Source organism: Neocloeon triangulifer, unplaced genomic scaffold (genome assembly GCF_031216515.1).
Source record: "Neocloeon triangulifer isolate White Clay Creek 2 clone unplaced genomic scaffold, ASM3121651v1 ptg000013l, whole genome shotgun sequence".
Lineage (NCBI taxonomy): Eukaryota > Metazoa > Arthropoda > Insecta > Ephemeroptera > Baetidae > Neocloeon > Neocloeon triangulifer.
In genome coordinates, this window is record NW_026775555.1 from 1,724,355 (window position 1) to 1,746,765 (window position 22,411).

Genomic DNA, 22,411 nt, shown 5'->3' on the forward strand with positions numbered 1-22,411 from the left:
ATGTGTGCTAAAATAAGTTTACAAAAATTATTCTCAATTAATTAATATTAATGGCATGTTTGTATTTAACGTTACCGTGAGTAATTGCTGTGCATTTAAATGCATTTTTATAATTGCACTTTTCAACGATGCCATTCTCGTAAATATCGCATTTCTCCAGCAGACACGATTTATTTTCATGTGCTCATTACTTTCCTCCGTGTGCCGGCGCACAACAGTAAGATTAAAAGGCACGTTACTTGCAATGAAGTTAGCGGGAAATAAATCACTTGTCTTGCTTTATTTGAGTTACTCCAACAAAGAAAATCTGGGGCAATTGTGCTTGATATACCGAGAACGACCGCCAACGTCGACTTTGTAGTCCGATTCCCACTCGTTTTTGCCATAAAATTCCGATGCGTGTTGAAAAGACGAGTTATTTTTAGGGCAATTTTTTTCTCCACTCCATTTTTCATCGAATCCATTGTTCTTTTAACTTTTCCCACCAAGTTGCCTGCCATTTTCCTCAATTGGAAATTCAAAAGCCGCCGGCTGCTCTTCATAGACATTTCTTTTCGCGCAATTCGTCTTCCTTATTAACTACGAAAGGGGGGAAATTTAGAGCGTCCGCCGAAACTGCACGGGTTTTTCACCCGTAAGTTCAAATCGAAGCGGTGGAGCAGAGAAAGAAGGGAGTCAATATCATGCTATTGGGTTTCTCACGGAACATTAAAAAATCAAAAAGGAGCGGCGGCGGCGGAGGGAAAAATTAGATGAGATTTTTCTCCAATAGTGGAAATACTGGAGGAGAAAACTCATTCTGCTCGAGTTCACAGATAACGCGAAGTGAAAAGCTGGAGAAATTTCTTTGCTCCTCCTCGAAGGCAGCCAACCAGCCAGCGACTGCTTCCATTACTGAAATTGGTGTGGGGATTACTCTCTTCGGGGGTGGGTGGCGGTGGCGGGTGGCGGAGGCGGCATAAGTGTTACGCCGCATGTTTGTGCCAGATGTGTGCCTCCGCGGCAGCAACAAGCAGTCGCCCGCCAATTCAAAAACACTTCTTCCGAATATATATTCTTCTTCGCCTCGCAGTTATTTAGTCATTCGGGAAAGCACGAATGGCCAATCGTCTCCCTTTCGATTTTCCTCTATGCATAATTGGGTTACTTAATTTTGGTCCGGCAGACCGAATTTTCACCCACTCGCTCGTTGGCGCCGGCGCCAGATAATTGCATGCAAATGAGCAGCCGCTAAATTTTATACGCCGCGCGATATCAATACGCGCAGGACTTTTATTGCCTGCCTGATGGTTCTTTAAAACACTTTCGCGCACTCCAATTGTTGATTCTTAATTGAATTTCGCTCCCGCCGCCGCTATCGACAGGGCCAAAAAGTTGGAGACGTACATTTGCATTTAAGCAGGAAAACCTTCTGCTTTTATGTGAAGCGCGTGAATTGGGAAACTGGTCTTTTAACAAGAAGATGGTGATAAGTTATGAATTAATTTTGGAACTTTCAGGTAATGCTTATTACAGTAAATTTAATTTCCCTGTGTTTTCAGAGTTAGAATTCATTAAATTTGTTTCATTATTTTAAAGACCAATTTTTTGAAGTTGAAAAAAGGCAATACATCATTTTTCCTATTTAATTTATTTTAATACTTTAGTATCTACCCAAGAGAGCAAATAATTGACGATAGGTTTTAAAAATAAATTGAATTGCAGGTTGAAATTTGAACATCTCCACAGCTCGATTTCCCACAATTTTTAGATATGATGTTGTGACATCAATTGAGATTATACTGATACACAATATTTGTTCTAAATTAGTAATCGTCTTATTTTCCCACTTATATTGGATACAAATTAAACCCATTTCATTTCTTGAAAAAAAAATGTATGCAGCATGCTGATCACCCATGTTGTGCGCGTTGCATACTTTCATCTGTCGAAGGCGCACAAAAAGGACACACAGGACACTGAAAGTTGGGAAACAGACAATCCAACAATTTTATGCTTTTTTTGATAAAATTGAACAAAAGTCCGCTTCTTTCATGAAAAACAATGAAAAATTGAGACGAAATAGACTTCAAATTGTCTAAAAAAACGCTCACTAATGCTCTGGATGCATAAAAAATCATAAATATCGGGAAAATTGCTTCAAATATAGTGTCAATTTTAAAAAAATACAACGTCTTATAATTAATGTACGCGTTCATTATCTCTTTTGATCTCTACATGTACGTTTGATGCGACTAAAAATGAAATAAATTTGTCCTGTGGACACAAATCGGAAGCCAAACGGAAGGGGCCGGTTCCCCTCTTTCCCGTCAAAAATCCGATTGGAAACGAAATCCTGCGCCAGCGGATGGATTTTGCGGATCGTCAGAACGGCAGAGGCGACGAGACGCGCGCGTCACGCAAATGAACAATCAATAATTCACGAAGGCCATTAATCGGATTAGAGGCAGTACATTAGCCAGAGAGGGAGAATTATAGGCGAGAGGGAAAACGACCGAGAGGCGAGAGCAACAAATGGCAAGGTGTGTTATTCTCACCTCACGTCTAGCAGGGGTGCTTCTCAAACGTGGCCCACTCGACATTCTCGCTCGTTCACTCGTCAGGGCAGAGTAATTAATTCTGCCTTGGCGGATCAAACACTTCATAAACTTATCTTTTGCGCCGAACAGCTTTCATTCATCTGAAACACTTGAGCGCAACTTTCGCAACTGACAAAAAGTCAGCCGCGCAACAACAAAACAGCTCCTCTCCGTGGATTGAGCCGAGCGTTTGAGTGGAAAATTTAAAACGTCGCCAGTAATTAATCACAAAAGTTTGCGAATCACGTCGTTGGCGCGTTGCATGTGTCTATTTCCAATTTGCCTGCCCTAAGGAGGATCAGTCGAGTGAGTAATTGGTGGCAGCACTCAAAAAACAGGCGGACGTATGTTTGCACAATGAGGATCACTGAAACTTTGCTCAAGCTGAGAGTATTGATTAAGTGTCTTTAATATCTGCTGATCATTAATAAAATTTGGATTAAATTCCGTCAAAAATCTGAAATTGATTTGAAAGTTAAGCTCCTCGACTGCTGCTGGAAATAAATTTTCCGTACTAAAATCATAATTAATAGATCTGTTTCGACGCTTCAGTGTTTCTAAAAAATTTTCATTCTTCAGAAATCAAGGTAACAGAAAAATTTTGATTTGAAAAATGAAAATGAATTAAAGAATTAATATTTGCAGAATGTATTGGAAATGATTTTGGATGGTTTCAGCGCCTTTTTTTCGTTGGGTGCCGCAGTATGTACAAAGTTTCCTTGCCTTCATTGAAAATGAGGGAAAATATTAAATAATTTAAAAAATATTTATTGATAAGCCGAGTTAAAATTAATAAAAATTACAAAAATTATCAACCATGAACCGAAAAAATAAAATGTTTATTTTTTATTTAATAAAAATATCAAATTTTATGATAATTTCGTTCGCTTCCGGTAAGAATTCCGAGTGAGATGAACGATTAAGTCACTCATCCTCTGTCACAATGCATTTCGCCCCAAGCAGGTGCTTTTGAGTGGTGCTCGTGGCTTCGGTCGGCGGACACAAATCGCAGGACTCCATCTCCCCTTGCGGGAAACAATAGAGGCAGTGGACACTGGCAGAGAGGTCAGCGCGCGATTGCCAGTCGTAACTTGAGCGAGCGTCCCGGCGTTATTTGATGGAAACAAACATTGCGAGCGCAACATCCGGGCAAGGCAAGACATTAAATTTAGTCGCAGTGGAACGCTACATTATTTATAAAGGCCGGGCCGGTTTCTTACTTGCGCCGAGAAGCATGAATCAGTCCTAATATAAAGAAATGAGAAAGTAAGGGAAAGCTGCGGTGGCGGCCTCGGCGTTTGGGACCACTTACGAGATGGGAAGAGAAGTGTACATAAAAGGTTAGGTAGACAGCTTCAGAGGAATTCTCGTCGCTTTATATTTCAGCTCGCCTAGCTGAGTTTCATCTGCCGAAAAGCTTCTCTCTCTCCCACTCGCCTGCTCTTCGCAGCGGCCAATACAAAAAGTGACTTTGGCGGTCGCCTGCCTATATAGAAAGGTGCTTGTTGCCGCAGAAAAAACCCTTTTCCAACGCCACTTCCTCCGCACCAGCCAAATAAAACACGCTCGAAAACACGAGACCCGCTGCTGTGCTTGTTTTACTTCTTCGATGTGATCGGATCCGAGCCGACGGAATAAGAAATGCACCGTACATTTGCACTCATGTTTTATAACCACTATGAAGAATATTTTAAATTCCTATGACAAATTGTTTGGAAGTTTCTTTTTGAGGTTCTATTTGATTTATCTTGAAAAAACATTTGTGATTTTTAGTTTCAAATATATTTGAAACCAAGTAACTTTGCCCCCAAATATGGAACAAATAAAAAAGTTGACGAAAAAATTGAAAAATACAAAGCAATAATCTCAAAAGTAATGAAATGTTAAACTACTTCAATGAATGAATATTTTTAATAATAATAACTTTCAAGTTAAAAAGTAAATAATAATTTTATTACATAAATCAATTTTTCACTTCACGAATTTAAAATTCCGCATGAATTATGAAATTGTTTCATAATAAATTTATTATAACCAGCAATTTTCATGAGAAGAGAGTTGATTCTTTGGCTAATTTTCCGTCATTTTAGTAAATAAAAATCTCACATAATTTCTGGTTTTTAAATTTTACATTTATTGTTGATTTTTTTTTATTAAAATAGCAGTAATTTAACGGCCTGCTTGACGTTTCCAAGCCTTTAATTTATCACCATTTTTATGCGCTCAACGATACGTGTCAAATAAAGTATGATTTACTCTGGACGTAAATGAACACGTCCATATTTTGCGCTCTCTGATAGAATGGGTTTCGCACAAAAATTTACGTGTTCGGGGTGCAAGAATAAATGTTTATGGCTGAGATGATGCAGCGGCGGCGGCCTCTTTTCAATTCCACATGCAACTCTGGGCGTAAATTTTTACGAGCGGCCCAGCAGAAAAGAAGATTGGAAAAAGAAATTGAATGAAAGAGAGATATTAAAAATCATGCCAAATCAATTGTCTGCCCGTAAACTCTCCCCGCCCTGCTATTCCCACTACCTGACGTTGCAGGGGAGTTCAAATTACATATTTAACAGGAAATATTATTCTGGTATCAAATTCTAGAACATCTCCATATTTAACCGAAACTTGTAACGCTTATTGTTAGTAACATATTTCCACAATAAAAAATTCCATTTCGCAGTGTGTATGAATTGTCGCTGGTTTTAAAATTTAATATTGTCCATAAAAATGTCTCCTTGTCGCTTCCGAGTGCCGGCGAAAGGCGATATAAATCAAGCGAGCGCTTTGTTTATCATCTGCAAAACCAACACGCAGCGAAAATGGGTTAATCGTCCCCCTCGCAAAAAGGAAGGCGTGAAAAAAAAATTTGTGGTGCCCCTGTCAAACAATAGGGCAAAGTGAGCGGAAGAGAGGCGAGGGGTCTTCTCACCTCCTCGGCGGAAAAATAGCGGGTCTCATTTCCTGACTGGCGCGGGTGACTACAGGTCAGCATATGGCCAACTTGCCGGCCACTGGGGAGGAACGGACGGTGCAATTTAGCCCGTTGCAGCCGGTCGACGGCTTTTGAAAAATAAAAGACTGCAGGACACACACACACACCGAGGGCGAGAGTATTGCCGTATTAGACGCGAAAATTGCTGCCATCAAGGAGGGAAAACTGCCTGCGCCCCTTTTCTCTCTCCTGCCCTCTTGCATGGGGTGCTAAAAAAGTAGCTTCATAAATAACTCGGACTCCTGCAGCATCATTTTCCAGCTTGATCCCCCCACCACGCCGCGTTTCTGACTTTTCTCGAGAATCCGCAGGGTTCGCAGCCTCTTCATTATTCCGCGCCAACAGTGCCAAAACTGTTCACTTTTTTAACACTCCCGCCCTCTTCCTCCTATTTTCTTTGCCTCCATAGCGTCATTGATTTATTTACAATTTTTAAGTTTAAAGACCCCCTCGGATCATTTGTATTGCTCTTTATTCTGAAAGATTGCTAAATTTTGAGCATATCTTGTGAAAACACTATGTGAAAATTCAACCGTTGCGTCTCAATCAAAAGAAAACCTAAATACCGAGTGATTCGCGCGAAAAACATGTGAGAATTGAGTGTCCAAACAGATCTATCAGTTCAGTCCAAAAACTGCAAGATTTGGTCACATTGGCGCTGCGATCGCTGATTTTGCCAAGTTTTCTGCATCGCCGTGGGGCATTAGTGGCAAAATCAGCGATCGCAGCGCCAATGTGACCAAATCTTGTAGTTTTTGGAACAAACTGATGGATCTGATTGGCTACTCAATTCTCACACGTTTTTCGCGCGAATCACTTTAAATTTTCTTTTGATTGCGACGCAACGGTTTGGAATTTTTAAATAGTGTTTTCACAAGATATACTCGAAATTTAGCAATCTTTCAGAATAGAGAGCAATTCTAAATGATCGGAGAGGATCTTTAAATTAAAATTGGAACTTTTTTATTTTTAAGAAAATTAACCAGTTTGAAGTTTAGGAAAAAACGCTCCTCTGATTGGTGCGAGCTCAATTTTTGCTGTTGTTACAAAGTGCGAATGAGGTAGAATGGAATCGCGCGCATCTCCTTAAATATTTGTGTATCGGTGCCAGACACGGCGCGCGAGAGGCGTTCAATACAAGTGCCATGTGTGCGCTCTGTTTTATATTTACATGCATACATGGCTCGAACAAACGATGGGACATTTATTTATTATTCCCGAGTCTAAATGTCGGGCGCGTTTTACCTGCTTCGGCGCTAATCGATGCACATCACTCTCTTGCCGCCATTTCTGCCCTGCTCTTTCTCTTTTTGTCTGGCCGAACAACAATCATTACCACTTAAAAGAGAGAGAGAGCCTCGCGCCAACGCTTTTCCCAACAAAAAGAGGCCGCTTTTGTGCTCTCTCAAAGATTTTTATTCCCATTTTTCATAAAATGTCACGGAACTAATAATCATTTCGACTGTTGCTGCTTTTTTACCCTTCCAAATGAAAAAAAAAAGATGATGTATGTATTTCCCGCCGCCCCGTGGAGTAAATATATTAAGTGCCCGCCCTTTTCATCTCTTTTCAAATTCCGACACTCGAGGCAAGTGTGAAAAATCACACTTGGCGCTCGATCGCACCGTCAGCACGGCTAATGGTTGTTTCACTTCCGCGGAAAAACAAGCGCAGAACGACCTCGAGCACGCAATTTCCCGAAAATTATTCCATTATAAGAAAAAGAGTTCTTTTTTCCCTCCGAAAACTTTTTTTTCCAACATAAGTCTGTTTCGCCGACTTCTATGAGCCACTTTTTCTTCATCTTTTATACCAACAATTTGAACACGTAAATTTGGCAGAGAATGGCGCAGCGCAAGAGCACGTGTATTGAGTGTTGCAAACTGTTGAGACGTCAGTCGAGACGTTCAAGGGAGCAGTAAAAGCAGCAGTCGGAGGCGATTTTTTCTCAAAGACAAAGTGCGAGTGGAGAAGCTTGGCTATAAATGCTTTCTTTTCTCTAAACTAGGGGATAAATTTTACGGCCGTCTTTCTTTTGCACGTGGAAAACAAAAGTTGAACACACGAACAGGGGAAACGAATGTGTGTGAGGAAGAAATATGTGTGTGGATGCGAGATATAAAAGAGAAAAGCGCAAGAGAGCCGGAGAAGAAAGAAAGTGCGCGCGAAATTATTACGGGCCGTGTGTGTGTTTGTAAGAGAGAGAGAAATAATGCACTCCCTTTCTTTCGTTCTCCCCCGCGCGCGTGAGACGCGGTGAGTGATGACGCAAATTACGGGATAACTCGCAAAATGGATTTGATCAAGCAAATGGAGGGAAATAATAACGAGAAATATTAATAACGCACGTGCGTCTGTTGCCGCTGAAGACGTGTTATATTGGGTTACGACTTTCGTAACCACACTGCGGTGGTAGCGCGGCAGCAGCATCTGCCTTGGAGAAATAATGGATATTTGTTGCTCGAGTCGCTAGAGCGGAATCATTTTTTTCCGCCGGCGACATGCGAGAAAAGAACGATGTGCGCTCCTCGTGAGTCGGGTTTCCTCTACGATCGCAAAGTAATTTTGCAACATATATCTTGTTACTTGCACAGCGCGACAACTTGTCTCGGAAATTGCAGGTTTAAATTCATGAAACAATCACAATTATTAAGCCTAAATAATTAAAAAATAGTCAAATTTAATTTATTTTGACGTTTTTTTAATAGCGTATATTAATAAAAATTTACCATAAAAAGATTGTCAATTTAATTTACTTTTGAATTAATCAATTTGAGTCAAAATAATTTTGAAAAACATATTTAAATCAGCCTCTGACACACGCCAGTCTATAAACAATAAGTGTCAAAAAATGTAATTGATTGAGAGCAAAAGTATTTACGCAATAAAAATTAAAGCAATTACTTTGTTTTATTTAAAATTTAACATTATTAATTGCGATAATTAGCAATTATGTAGTATTCTATATTTAATTTATTATTTATAATTGAATTTTTAAATATTTGTAAATCAATTTAGTTTATAGTGTATTTTCATTTTTCTGGTTTATAGAGTTTAAGAATAAATCTAATAAAATGGATTTGAAGAAAAATAAAATATTAAAGATGCATTTAATATTCTTTAGAAATAAATAGTACACACTTAGTAATTCAATTCAAATTTGGCTAGGAAACTGTAGTATCAGTGTGATTGAAAATATTGAAAAAAATCGATGACATAAAAAATTTTTAGAATGAAAAGTAAAAATTAAAGTAGGATTATCAAGATTTTTAAAAATCTATCCAATATGTAAATAAAATAATTTATTTTATCAGCGTTTTTTTTGCAAATCGAATAGAAATTCTGTGCCAAAATTGAAAATTATAATTTACAATCAACGATGCATGTTGGCGCAACGTCCGAGGTCTGCCGCAAGTGCAGTGAACAAAATTGTCCGTTTAATTGGCCGGATCACAGGGGTGCGAGGGTGTAATCGAATAATCAACGACGAATAATGGTGTTTGGCCGACGTTAAAATAATTAGCTGTGCACACAAGCACGTGTATATTACCCTAGTGTGTGGTATTTATTTACATTGAGAGCGTTGTTGTGTGTTGCAGTGTTGACTGAAGAGGCTCGACAGCCACGCTTCGCCGAGCCCATTCCGAATGTGACGGTTGCGCTCGGCAGGGACGCGTCGCTGCCCTGCGTCGTCGAGCACCTCGGCACCTACAAGGTAAGTGTGTGTATGTCCGGTGGGCAATTAAAACTTGCTTCTAATCACTAATTTATCAGCTGCATTATGCACGATCGTATGCGTTCTAATTCGAGGACGCACCCGTCGGGCGTCGTAAATCACTTTTATGGGCCAACTTTTATTGTCAGCGGCGTGCATTTAAATTATTAATAAAGGGATCGTACAAATGTATAAATCTCGCGCCGCCGCCGCCGCCTAGTTTTTCAATAACTCGCTGCTGCACAGTCGCAATTCTTTTTCGCCTATCTGCAGCGCCGAGCCGCTGCTTTTTTACAACTCGGTTATAAAGAGTATTTTATGGTGGCAATATAGACACTTCGCTGACTTGCACAAACGCCAGAGCAACCAAGATCATTTCTCGCTCTCTCTGGCTCTTATTCCAGCTGCGCGAACGGCAGAGCCAAGAGAGTAATCATAATAGTCAAATTCCGTTTTAATCCAAATTGGTCGCGTTCCGTATTCATCACGTTCCTCCTCACTGGCAGAAGGGACGTTTAATGACTTCAATCACTGAAGGGCGGCGTTTTTTTTTTAATTAAATCAGAAAGATTTTTTCTTTGAAAACTTCATAACTTAATAAGTATTTTTTTCCTAAATCTTAAATACTAGATTACTCGCAGCTATAGTTATTTATTTATTATTTTAGTTTTTTTTTTTTACAAAAATTTAATCAATAGTTTCTAATTTTTACACAATATCATCTTTCCCTTAGCATGTAAAACAGTTTTTACATCCGTATAACTTCATTCATGCGTCTTTGAAGATAGAATCTACTTTCAGATTAATTTGATTAATTTAATAATTTCACGAACTTGATAAATTTCCCTTTTTAATTTTGTTTAACAAGGAGATTATGATCGAGAAAAATGTTTACTTAACCATTTCCCACAAAAAAGATCAAAATGTAAATTTGATTAAAAACTGAAACTGGGCAAAGAAAAAATGGAAAAATAATAAAGGACACAAAAGGTAACAACCTGCGATCTGCTGGTACTTAAAAAATCTAGGGTTTTTTTCGTGTCCAAACCAAAACCAAATGGGAGGAATTTTTATACATAAAAAAAAAATGGGGAGAATATAATTTTAAGAAATAATTTAAAGAAAATTGCAGAAATTAATTCAGCAAAAGAAGACAGTCAAAAGATTCATACTGTGACTTTGCCAGATTTGTTCACATTTTCAGGGCAGTTGAAATACTTATTAATTCTATTTTTTTTTTAACTTAATCAGGGTGATATGAATTTGATTCGGTGAAATTTTGTATAAATTTTGGGTTGGACCCATTTTGAGAAAAACAATTATTGTAGAAATTTCTTATAGGAAACTATGCTAAATTTCATAAATTCAGTGTTCCTAATGAATTCAATTTTTTTTTATCAGAGCTTCTTAGAATTCACATCTACAAACCAATGCTGATGTTAAGAAAAAGTATTATTAAAATTAATTAGGCCATTTGTGAAACATTCCTTAAAAAAATCTTTTTAGAGGATTTGTGAAGAACAACCCGAACTTGGCCCTCATTTGCCCAAACACAAAATCATGTATACACGATTGATGAGGCGCAGGTTGACGCGATTTTGCCTCTTGATGTACCTGCACATGCAGGAGGCTGGCTGGTGTGTGAGTGTCGGCGTCGGCACACTCACTTGATGTCATCTTGTAACTGCCGTAATAATAAACCCCTGGGATGGACGCGCCATAATAACAAGCCTGGCTGCAGCCGCTCAGTCTCCCTCCTCACCACCCCCTTTCTCTCGCTCTCTCTGCTCTCCTCGTACTTTCCAAATTGCTACTCAAAAATTAATATTACATGCGTCCTGTGGGAGCGGCGCAAAGAGCATCATCAGAGCAGAGCAAAGGCTCGTGTGTGTGTGCGTATGAGCGAGCGAGCGAGCGAGCCGGGCGTTAATTTGCACTGCACGCTGCGCCAGGAAATTTTTATGAATGTGAAGCAGCGCGTTTTGCGCCACAAAAATAACGTCATAATGATAGCAGTCGGCCGCCGGTGCTGCTTTAATGTATCAACGTGTGTGTGTACCAGCGCCAAAGTTAGTTTTGTTGCTGTGTGTATTTTTTTTTTTGAGCCGGCGCACCGCGCCGCTGCGTGATAATTAGATTTCGGCGCACTAAAGTAGCAATCTAAATTTATAAAGCCATAAAGCTGATTTTATAGTGACATTGTTTGAATTTCGCGCGTCGCAGATTGAGTTTTAAATTTCATGCTCTTTCTCTCTCTCTCCGCATCAGTTTATAGAAAAGTTTGGCGCATTCAAAATTTTGCGGTCTAATCCAATTCGCGTGCTTTTTGTGTACAAATAATACAAACAGGCGAGAGCGTGCTGAATGGTTTATTTTCGGCCGAATCGTCCGTCAAGAGAGAAAGCCGGGCCCGACATCAAAAAGGAAATCTGGCAGCGAACATCATTTACATATAGAGTCCCGCGCGCAGACATGCAAAGTCGTCGTTTTGCATGCAATTTGCGAGAGCGAATTTCGGACCGGCCGAGCGAGCGAGCGACTGGGTCGGCCGTTTTGGGATGTAAAGTTGCGAAATAAAGCAGCCGAAAGCGGAACATTAAAGACAACTCTCGCACTTCTCGACGGGCCAAACCGCACACGCGCTCGCACAATTAAGCTGAGAGATGAAATTGTTTTCGCCGGCGAACGTTCGAGCGCTCTACAGAGGGCCAAGAAAAGGAAATCATAATTTTTCTCTTTGCTTATAATGTGCGCCGCTTGAAATGTTTCGACATAACGTGCAGGGTAATTTTGTACGTCCACAGCAGAGTGTGCATTATTAATCAAGAAAATTTTTTATGAAGTAAAGCGTTTTCAGTAAAAGTGTTCCAAGAGGGTTTACACAATGGCGCGTGAGCTGGCGATCGTGACTTTAATCCTTTTACTCAAAATGGACCTAAATTCTTCAATATTCAATCAAACATGATGAGTCAAAATGGATACTTACGTACAATACTAGGAACTTTTAAGGATGCAAATTAGTCAGCACATTTAATAGCTTTTGTCAATTTAATTGCATTAATTCGATAAAATGTCCATGCTCCTTTCAATCAAAGCATGATATGGATGAAAATACCTTTACAATGCCGAGAATTTAACTAAATTGTTTGTACATTTTATTTGTTAAAAGCATTGCACATCCACAAAGCTTCCAGAACTCTAATAAAAATTAACAGTGTGATAAAAAAATGAGTGAAGAAAATTAAACACATTTAATCTAATTTTATGGCGTATAAATATCAAATAATAATAATAATATTATTTTCATATTTGTATAAGAATTTTCTTTTCATACTTTACAATGCTAAATAAGAATAAGAGGCAATATTATTACCAATAATCAATAACTATTTGTTTGAAGAAATTGACACTCGAGGAGATGAAGAGATCGGGTTTTTTCCTCGTTGGAAAAAATGGCTCTACCAGTTTAGGTTACGGTCTGCAACCCTATTTCATGAGCAAGAAAAATACAAAAAAATCAGCAATATTGAAGAAAAAAACACCACATTTTAAATAAAAATTAAAATTACCTTCAAGTACCAACTTCAAGTACCAACCTATTGCATGAGCAAACGCGATGCTCGCTGACTAATACACGAATGGTCAAATGAGCTTGCTAAACACAAAAAATTACTATTATGACAAAATTTAATGGTTTTCATTACTTTTATGACTTGTTTCTTGAGAGAAAATGAATTGAATTTTCACGTCAGAAGTGTCAATATTTTAATTCGTTAATAATCGTATATAATTATTATCTTTTAAAATCATTATTAAACATTACTGAATATGATAAAAGTGACTGAATATAATTGATAGGTGAATTTCTAAAATGATCTTCGAAAAAACTTGTTCCTGGTAATTTTGTGTCGCGTGTATGCTAATAAAAGCGATTTGTCGCGCTGGCTTGCCTCGGCAATGTCAGAGAAGCCAACAGGCAAGACGTCTAATTTGTAGTTTACCAACTCGTAAATATACCTCGCTGAATAAAGTGGCTCGCGTCTCATGCCGCTTTTTCCCTCCTAATCTATAGCTTTTAAACGCGGCGGCACCAACAACGGCGGCGCATTCCATTTTATTTTATTTATACCAACGAGAGTTTATTGGAAAATGTCTTTCCGACTCGGGGGCAGACGTAAGGCACATACAATACTACGGCCGCCGATGCTCCAGCAGCCAAGTTTCTCGTCCGCCCTCCCACCGCTTTAAGAAAAAAGTTTCAATTGCCCCTGGAGACAAGGAGAGAATTCTTAAGTATCGCATTCTGAAGCAAAACATTTTATTATTCCCCAGCCATGGCAGCTGGATTGTGACAAATGCCAATGAACTTGAAATTGGTTTTTAATGGTCCCCCCCAATCTTCTCGCAGAAAACGGGGCGCACAAAAAACTGTCAGAAATTTTTATATATATACACAGATAAGAAAACGACCATATTCATTTTCATAATACGAAATGGTGCTCTTTTAGTTGGTAGGATTTGAAATGGCGCAAATTGGAAATTAAGATTGCGCTTCCTGCTCCGTGAATGAGCATGGAGAAGTTTGAAGCGCGAGATCAAAAAGTTTCGCCTCGGCACCGGAGTGCGGAAATTAGAAATTCATGCAAGATCGAGAGATTTGTTCCCTGACGAAGTTTGGCGTGGAACGAGGAGGACCTGTGGGAAGCGGGGCGACAAGTGTGTGTGTTTGTGAAGAGAGAACTCCTTAAAGACGGCACCGTGCGACTTGTTTGGTGACAGCAACTCGGCGGCACACGCACTTTGTCGCTTGCCAGGGCTAAATAATGAAATAATGTGCCGGCGGATCACCCCTGCATCCATCTCCATTAGAGCAGGAACAACCCACAGGTGACGCCGCCGCTCCGGCCATCAGTTAAAAAACTTTCACTGTCCGGCCAGCAAAAGTTGTTTTACTGCCGCTCCTCGCGCGCGTATCACGTCACTCATCAATTTTATTCGCAAACTTGGGGGGCTCGGCCGGATTAGTTTTTACTACCTGTGCGGATCATGTTAATTATTTTCAGGGGAGTCGTCAAAATAGTTGCGCAGTCTAATGGACCAAGCGCGCTAATTATCAGACCCGACTTTGCCGATGGTTCGAAAGTTTACTTTGCTCTGATGTTTGCACCAGGTAATGCCATTTGCTCACCGGCAGAAAAACAAAAGAACCATTTTTGAGGGTTAAAATATTTTATCTGGCGCTTTGAATTGATTTTTTTTTAAGAAATAAGCAAATAATCCACACAGTTCCTTATAAAAAATTGGTTTTTCAAGAAATGAATAAAGAAGATTTCAATATTATAAAAGTTTAGAAATGTTTAAGAGGAAAACTTGTGGTTTTTTACAGGATAGGTCCGAATATGAGAGAATTATTGATTCTCGCCACCGATTCCCGAGAAACGATTCTCGAGAAGTGATTCTCGACTTTGGTTAATTTGGAAAAAAAGCACATTTCGGCGTGCAATTTCAACGAAATAATTAATTTTTAAACGTTTAGAACAATTCTTGGTCACTTACGGTGATTTTTTTTAAATTAAAATGCACACCCCTAACTACATAATATTATGCTTTTTTTAAAGTTAACCAGAGTCAAGAATGACTTTCTGAAAATCGCTTTGAGAATCAAATTTCAAATATTCGGACCTACCCACCTTCTTAGGGCAACTTAAAAAGACAAACACAAACAAATTAAAAAAAGTCAACATTTGATAATAAGTAGCTTAAAATTTTATTGCAACCCAATTTCCTTTTCTTTTCTTTGAAATCGTTTTTACATCTTTTACAATGTATATTACTTAAGTTTCACACTCTTTATGAGGGGAACTGGCGCGTGCTTGATCCAAATCCAATTTATTAACCTGCTCGGCGCACCAAGCCGGCCAAGCTGAAATAAAATTAGCAATAAAATGGCGGCGGGCAATATCAGCAGGTACAGGACTCCACTTTATTATCCTTAAAGGCTCATAAATCTAGATATTGTAGGCCAAGCGTCAATTTTTCCCTTACGGCCGAGAGCTGTGTCAATATAATCTCGGGCTGGTTGATATTTTATCGCCTCTAAAACGCACGCAGTCGTCTTCTCTCAAGACGAAGAAAAATATCTTCTAGCTCGAGTTGTTTGTGTGCGCAGAGCACTTGTTGATGAAGAAGGTTGGTTCTCTCGCCTGATAACTAAATTCGGCCACGAGAGCGACAAACGTGACCAACATTCATTTCGGATCGGCGAGATGAAAAATAAATCGGCGTGCTCAGAGCCGAGAGACAGATCATTTTTCACCTTTTTTCTCCCGGCACGCGTCCCATTTGGGGAAAAGCGGAGCGCCCTAATGCAATATCGCCCGGCCGCACGACGTTCCCACTAAAAGCTTTATTAAAAGCTCCTCGAAATTCGATTTGACTTTTAATTAACAAAGATCTTGGTCTTTTGAAAACAATATGTCACAAAACTTGGTAAAATTTTGAGATGACACACAAATTGGATTTGAATCTTTCTGCACAAATGATGAAAGAATCAAGTTTTCCACGCGGCTCAAATTGATTTATTGAATCTGCAATTCAACTCAAAATTCGAAAGAAAATAAAAAAATCATTTTTTAACCTTCAATCATTTGTACCAAATTCTTGAAAAGCGAAGATCTCGCTTTCGATTGGTCTGAGCCGCCGCCGCCGACTCTTTTGAAGAGGCAGCGCTTAAGCTTTTTGTGCACTTTCCTCACCTCCATTACTTGATTGCACCGCGAGAGATGATAATGATGATGAATCCTTTGAAGATCGACAAAGGCGAGTGGGAAAGAATTTTCGCTGTGAATTAAAATGATGTGGAAACCTCGCTCGCTGCTGCTGGGCTGCCGTCAAAGATAATGTCAGAGGTTTTGTGCTGATTTGCAAATGGATTCTCTCCTTTTCGCGGGGCTGCCGTGTCCCCCAGGCATTATGCATTATTCTGCCGTTCGCGGATCCTGCTCTCGTCTTTTGCAACAATACGCGCGCACAGCACAGGTGGGCAAAGGCAGAGTCGACATGCAGACATCACAGGACAAGCGGTTGATTCTTTAGAAATGCTTTTGAAGGCTGCACACGCACGCTGGCAAATAACAAAAATTCTTCTTTTGCGGTGCGTTTCACTTATTTTTAGCACGAGTTCGTCTGCTGACAAAAAAAAAATCCTCGCGCAAAAAATGTAATTTTTCGGCCAGAGAAGAGAGTCTCTGGCGCGCTCTGACAAAGAAAAAATACATGCATCCAAATCGCCTACTTATAAAACTATAAAACGGCGTGTTTTCTCTGCTGGTTTCATTTTATCTGTTCATAAAAGACCGGCTGGTTGGCTGCTGCTGCTGGTAAGGCCATTGCATTTTGTGCCGTGGAGAGAGAGAGAGAAGCGCTCGCCATTTATTTGCATCAACAAAGATGAGCAAAACTCTGACTGAGATAAGCAGCAGTACATTTTATTATGTTGCTCGACATGCACGGAAGAGAAAAGGCCAGATTATTTCGAAGCAAATTTATTTATGCGCTCCAACGAGCGACGAGTTTTGTTTCTTATCTTTGCCGTTGCTTCGTTTTCTTTTCGCCGCCCCTTCTCATTACATTCAATTGCCACCACAAAATAATTCAAAGGCTGCCAAGCAGAAATGTTCAGTAATCTGGAAAATATTCAAAACGGTCCGCTCATGAATTATGCATGAATCGTGTTGCTCGCTATGAAATATATTTCTCGAAAAAACACACGCCAAACAACAAAAGAAATACGACTGTTTTTGCGCCGGTTTCGATTTTGATTGCGATATTCGTGCCGCACGTCCCCGGTGTTGTTTTTCAATTTGGAAATGAACAAAACACACGTGCCGCTTTTTTTCCCCGCCGACGCTGATTGCACAAGACTACACGTTTTAATCACAGGGGGTCGGACGGACACGCTTGCATGGTGTGAATTTATCTGCCGCACTGATTGATTTGCCAGGCCATTTTTATGCGCGTCACGCCACACGTCCGCCCGTCCGTCCGAGCAACTCCATCAACCGCCGACCAGATGTACGCCCAAATTAATATCCAGTTGGTAATCACGGTCTCAAACTGTCATATATACGCTCTGGCAGCGCGAAAAATGGCAAAGGGACGCGGGAATTATGACTTTGTGCGCGCTGCCATGGTAGCAGCCATTATTTTTCCCATTCCAACGTGAATTGCTTTTCGCTGCCGGCGCCGCTTGGTTGTTTTTTTTATTTGTTTCCGTATTGCAGAGATCTCATTATTATTGGAGCTCATCGGATCGGAAATATATTGGTTTCCAATTGCACTTCACTGTCCTTTTCACTACGAATATATACTCAATACCTTTGGGATTAAAATACGTGCGACGAGCTGAATTACGGCGCAACAAAGCGGCGGCAAATTATAAAGTAATTAAAATTTCAAAGTTGTTTACCTACGAGGATAATAAGTTTTATTGATAATTTTGGTTTCCATTTTCAGACAATTTTGATTCAATTACAAACAATAATTTATGCATATTATTCCAAATAAAATTAAAATAAAAAAACACTAACTTTTAAAAACACGAATTTATAGTTAATTTAGCCGCCGCAGAAAATCCAACCCAGAAATTAATGCACTATAGCGAAATAAATTAAAAGCAGTTCAATAGAAAAAATTAAGCATAATTTTTGCTTCTAACTTTCATGCGTGACCAAAAATAAAGCAATTTTTACAAATTATCCTTCACGTGGTACAAAAGAGGAAACAAAATATTTAATAATCCTTCTTTTTTCAAATATATATAATACATTTGTTTGACAATTATTAAAAAAATTACCTTCTTATTATGTTTTTTGAATTTAAGTTGTGGACTATTTAGTTTTTTTTTATCATAGAGTGAAATGAGTTTTTAATTTAAAAATTTCAACTATTTGTAAAAACATCAACGATCGTATTATATCATTTCAAATTTATAGATACTTGCTATTTGTATTTTTTTTTATAGTTGTGGAATTTTACGATTCATGGTGATTTGAATTTAAGTCAGCTTTTCCTTTTTTGTATCTCCTTTGAGTTCAAAATAAATTGAATTTTTATGCAATTTTCCTGGTGTAATTTAATAAATCGTGGCAAAAAATGTCCACTGCATAAGTAAAAATAATTACTCCTTTTATCTTTCTACTTTCTATCAAAAATCTACGCGTTCAGCTAATTTAAAAAATTAGCCGAGATAAACAGAACTGGAACTTTCGAGCTGCTCTCCGTGCGGTATTAAAAAGTAGGCAATCTGTAGCGCACTTTCCTTCACAAGGGTGGTGTGTGCGGTAGGCGGCGCCTGCTTATCTTGAAATAATTGTGCGCGGCTGCAAAGTGGCATATTATTCCTATTGTTATTGCTCTCTTTCTGCTGCTCAAAAGTGGCTGCCGAGACTTCCACGACTCGCCTCTCGAGTTAAGATGCCGCGAACACACAATGTGGTTTCCTGCATGGCGACTGCTGCTGCGCGCGTGGCAATTTATTCCTTGTTCTTCTTGCTTGCACGGCTCGGGTACGTAATTTAAAATGCTGCATCTCTCGACTTCTTAGTGCTGGCGCGGCGAATTTCAGCGACAAATAGTTCGTGCCGCAGCCGGAAAAAGAACAGACAATTTATGGCTGTCGTGTTGTCGGTCGTCCTAGGGGAACTGCTGGAGAAATACAATTTGCAGCCGCGGCTTGGATGCCAAGGATTATATTGCGAGAAATGAGCAGAGATGATTTAAGTCCTTGAATAATTATATTGAAAAGTGTCCAACATGAAAGCCTAAGAAAAGTAAAAATTTTCACAAACGATTCACTTAAAAGTCTTACAATTAAAACAGGAGGATTTGACTTGTTTTAGAAAAATAAAGAAATGATTAAAAATATATTGCAGATGGATTGATAAGATCTTTTCAATATCAAAATGACTCAAAACTTAATCAGTCTGATGTATTATTCGGGTTTTTAAAATGATTTCACTATTTTGGGGAAAAAAATTTGTTGGCGCAATAAAATTATGTGTTAATTATTATTTAAACCAATTATTATGTTATTTTTAGTGAAGAAATTGAGCCTAAAGAAAAGAATCTTTTTAAATGTATTGTATTTAAATTGGAGAAATTAAATGATTCAACTTTCAAACGGGAAATTATAATTATTTTCACCCTCCCGCTTCATCCAGATCATTTTTTTTTGTCCATTCTCGCCAATTAGTTCCTCCTACGCAAAACGAGGCATTACTTATTCATGGTACATCCTTCTAAAGACTGTTTAAATTAATTTCGAGAATCTCAAAATGCAATTAGCGCAACACCCATGCAGAAAATGTCTTAATGACCCAGCGCTCGAGTTTGTTGAGGGTGATTGCAGAGGCGGGGGCGCCGCACATCGGCTGCTGCTCTTGGCGCGCCCACGGACCATATTTTGTTTTTCCGCCTCCACCGCGCGCACTGTGTTTGTAATTAACTTTTAAGTTTAAATTAACCTACCCGTAGCAGTGCACCTTGGCTGGCAACAAACAACGCAAAATGCGGAGTGAGGAGAAAATTGAACTTAAAAATTCATGAGATTATAAAGGGATGGCGGAAATATTGCGTCGGCCCGCTCATTCGTCCAGAGCACCCGAGCGCGCACGCCGCTCTTGGTATTAAAATTTCCCTCCTTAATTAGCGCCGTAATTATTTTTGCTGCCGCTGAGAGATGCGCGCACATGCGGATGAACAGCCATGCGTGTGCGGTGATATAGCCTCGTTTGTCCGACTCTCCTGCTCCAGCCAGACCTTGTTAAGCTTTGTTTAAACGAAGAGAAAATTCGCAATTAAACCAGGCAATCACGAATGAGGGCCTCGCCCTTTTGTGTGTGCCATTTCTAAATTCAACTCGTTTACGCTCTTTTGCAAATGTATAGAATTATTTAAATTGTCATTATTTTTAAAGTCAACATTTTTTAAATTTCAAATTCCTCTTAAAAAATTCATGTGATGAAAAACATTTGGAAAACGTCACTTTGTTTTCTGCATCACAATATTTACGTGGTGAAAATAAGTGGAACGAAACTGAATTTCAAATTATTTCTTAGAACATTACATTTAAAATAAAATATTTATGACCTTGCTAAGGATCTACACTACAAATCTCAGTTCACGGATCAAAATCCTCGTCTCTTACGCAGCTTTAAAGTTTTTACTTTTAAAGTCTCATTAAAACTATCAAATGAATTTGGATTTAAACGTCTTGAAGGGAGAATAAATAAATAAATTGGTTAATTAATTTTAGATTAATGTTAGTGAAACTTAAAAAATTTGCAAGATTTGAGACGTGTTACATCTGCATAAATTTGAAGTAAATCCAATCAACAATATAAAAAAATAATGACTTTTAAGTACAAAATTTTGTATTTGAAATTTACAGAAAAAAATCGATTAAATTGAAGTGAACAGTAAAGACTTATTCCTTGTGATGACGATATCATTTTGATGCCTGTCTGGTCTGGACAAGAATTCCATTTCCAACAGGGTCCCTGGGAGACAGGACGGGATTCACGCGTTTTTGGGGCACCGGGAAATAACGCAAAGGAACAGTCTCAATATATTGCAGCTGCAATTTGCTGTTAATTTGAAGCGAATCGAGTGATTTCTCCACGGGGTTGGATAAAAGGGGTGCGGCTTTCTTTTTTTTCCGGCGGCGTTTTCTCCTTTTCTTGCTCGCAAGCTCACACGCTCGCCGTCTCGGCTAAAAGAAGGCGAGGGCGCAAGGGACTGCGGTTTGAGGATTAGAGGATAGACTCCTTCCGAATGTTAAAGGGCGTGATGCTGAAAACAAGAGAGAGAGCGCTGGCGATTCTCGTGGAGAAAGACGGTCCGCAACTTGTTTCCAGTGATTATCTAATTGTTCAGATGTTTGTCTCGGAAAAGGAATCTCTTTGTTGCCGCTGGCGAAATTCCTTGTAAGTGCGATTCTATCTCGCTTCAGAAAACTTTGGCAAAAACATCTCAAGCCAAAATTCTTTTTTTCCTACTTGGATTTTAAAATAAATAAATAAATTTGGCATGGACAGCGCGGGGCAAGGCTGGTTTTTGCACAGCAAGGGAAATCAAGCGGACGTGCAACGAAAGCCAAGCGCCGCGCCGACGGGGTAATATTTCAATCGAGAAATGCAATTCACCTGAGGACTTGAACAAAGCAGGCAACAAACACACAGCCATTGGAAATGCCATAAATAAAGTAGTAAAGCAGTAAAGTAGTCTCGTAGTTTTATAACATTTGCGTGCATAAATTAAAATTTATGATTTTAATGAATTTAAAATTGCATAAAAAGTTTAAAATTTATCTTTTGATTGGCATGTTTTAATTTATTTAATTAATAATTAAATACAATTTATTAGTTGCTAAGTTACCATCAATTTATATTCATAACATCAACACACTGATTGATTACCTTAGAGAGATTATTAACGTAATATGATTAAAAATAATCATATTTCAGGTTTTTGCAAGAATTAATTACATGCTTTTCATTGCTTAAAAATTTGTTCAAAATAATAGTCAAAGTAATCATAATTATTTTGCAGCTAAAAATTATTAATGACATTTATTAGAATAATCGGAATAATTTCGATTCAGTTCAATGGGATAAAAATTGATCAATAGCATTCTCTTTGTGGCTTCTTCAATTTCCGCTTTTAAATAGCAATTTTGGTTCACTATGCGTGGAATTTGCCATGGCACAGGAGACCCTTTTTTATAACACACAGAGTAGAAAAAAAGAGAGCTGGCTGCGGTTGGCGCAATTCCGAAACGAGATTGCCCGTCAGAGCCTTGGGTCATTTTCCTCGGCATCTCGTCATATTGAAACTTAATGAAGCATCGTGCAGCGAAAGAGCTGCTCTCAATCTCGGCCAATTTTTCTTCAAAGAGGAGTGACGAACGAACACATTAGCCCAAGCGATATTGTTTCCTATCTTGGCAAACTGTTTGCCTAAAGCTGGAAAATATTAATGTGAGCGGCACAAAGCATTTCTCGAACCCGCCCTGCTGCCCTTTATTTGGACGTTAAATCAATGGACGGTCAGAAAATAAGAATC

General features: G+C 38.9%; 1 protein-coding gene across 3 annotated transcripts in view; it reads left to right on the forward strand.

The window, feature by feature from the left end:
* Positions 1–22,411, forward strand: part of LOC132198667 (lachesin-like) — a 137,026-nt gene that overhangs the window by 41,437 nt on the left and 73,178 nt on the right. For all 3 annotated transcript variants that reach the window (XM_059622819.1, XM_059622821.1, XM_059622820.1), the window contains exon 3: positions 9,174–9,289. In XM_059622819.1, coding sequence (XP_059478802.1) covers positions 9,174–9,289 — 116 coding nt within the window. The remainder of the gene's footprint in view (positions 1–9,173; positions 9,290–22,411) is intronic.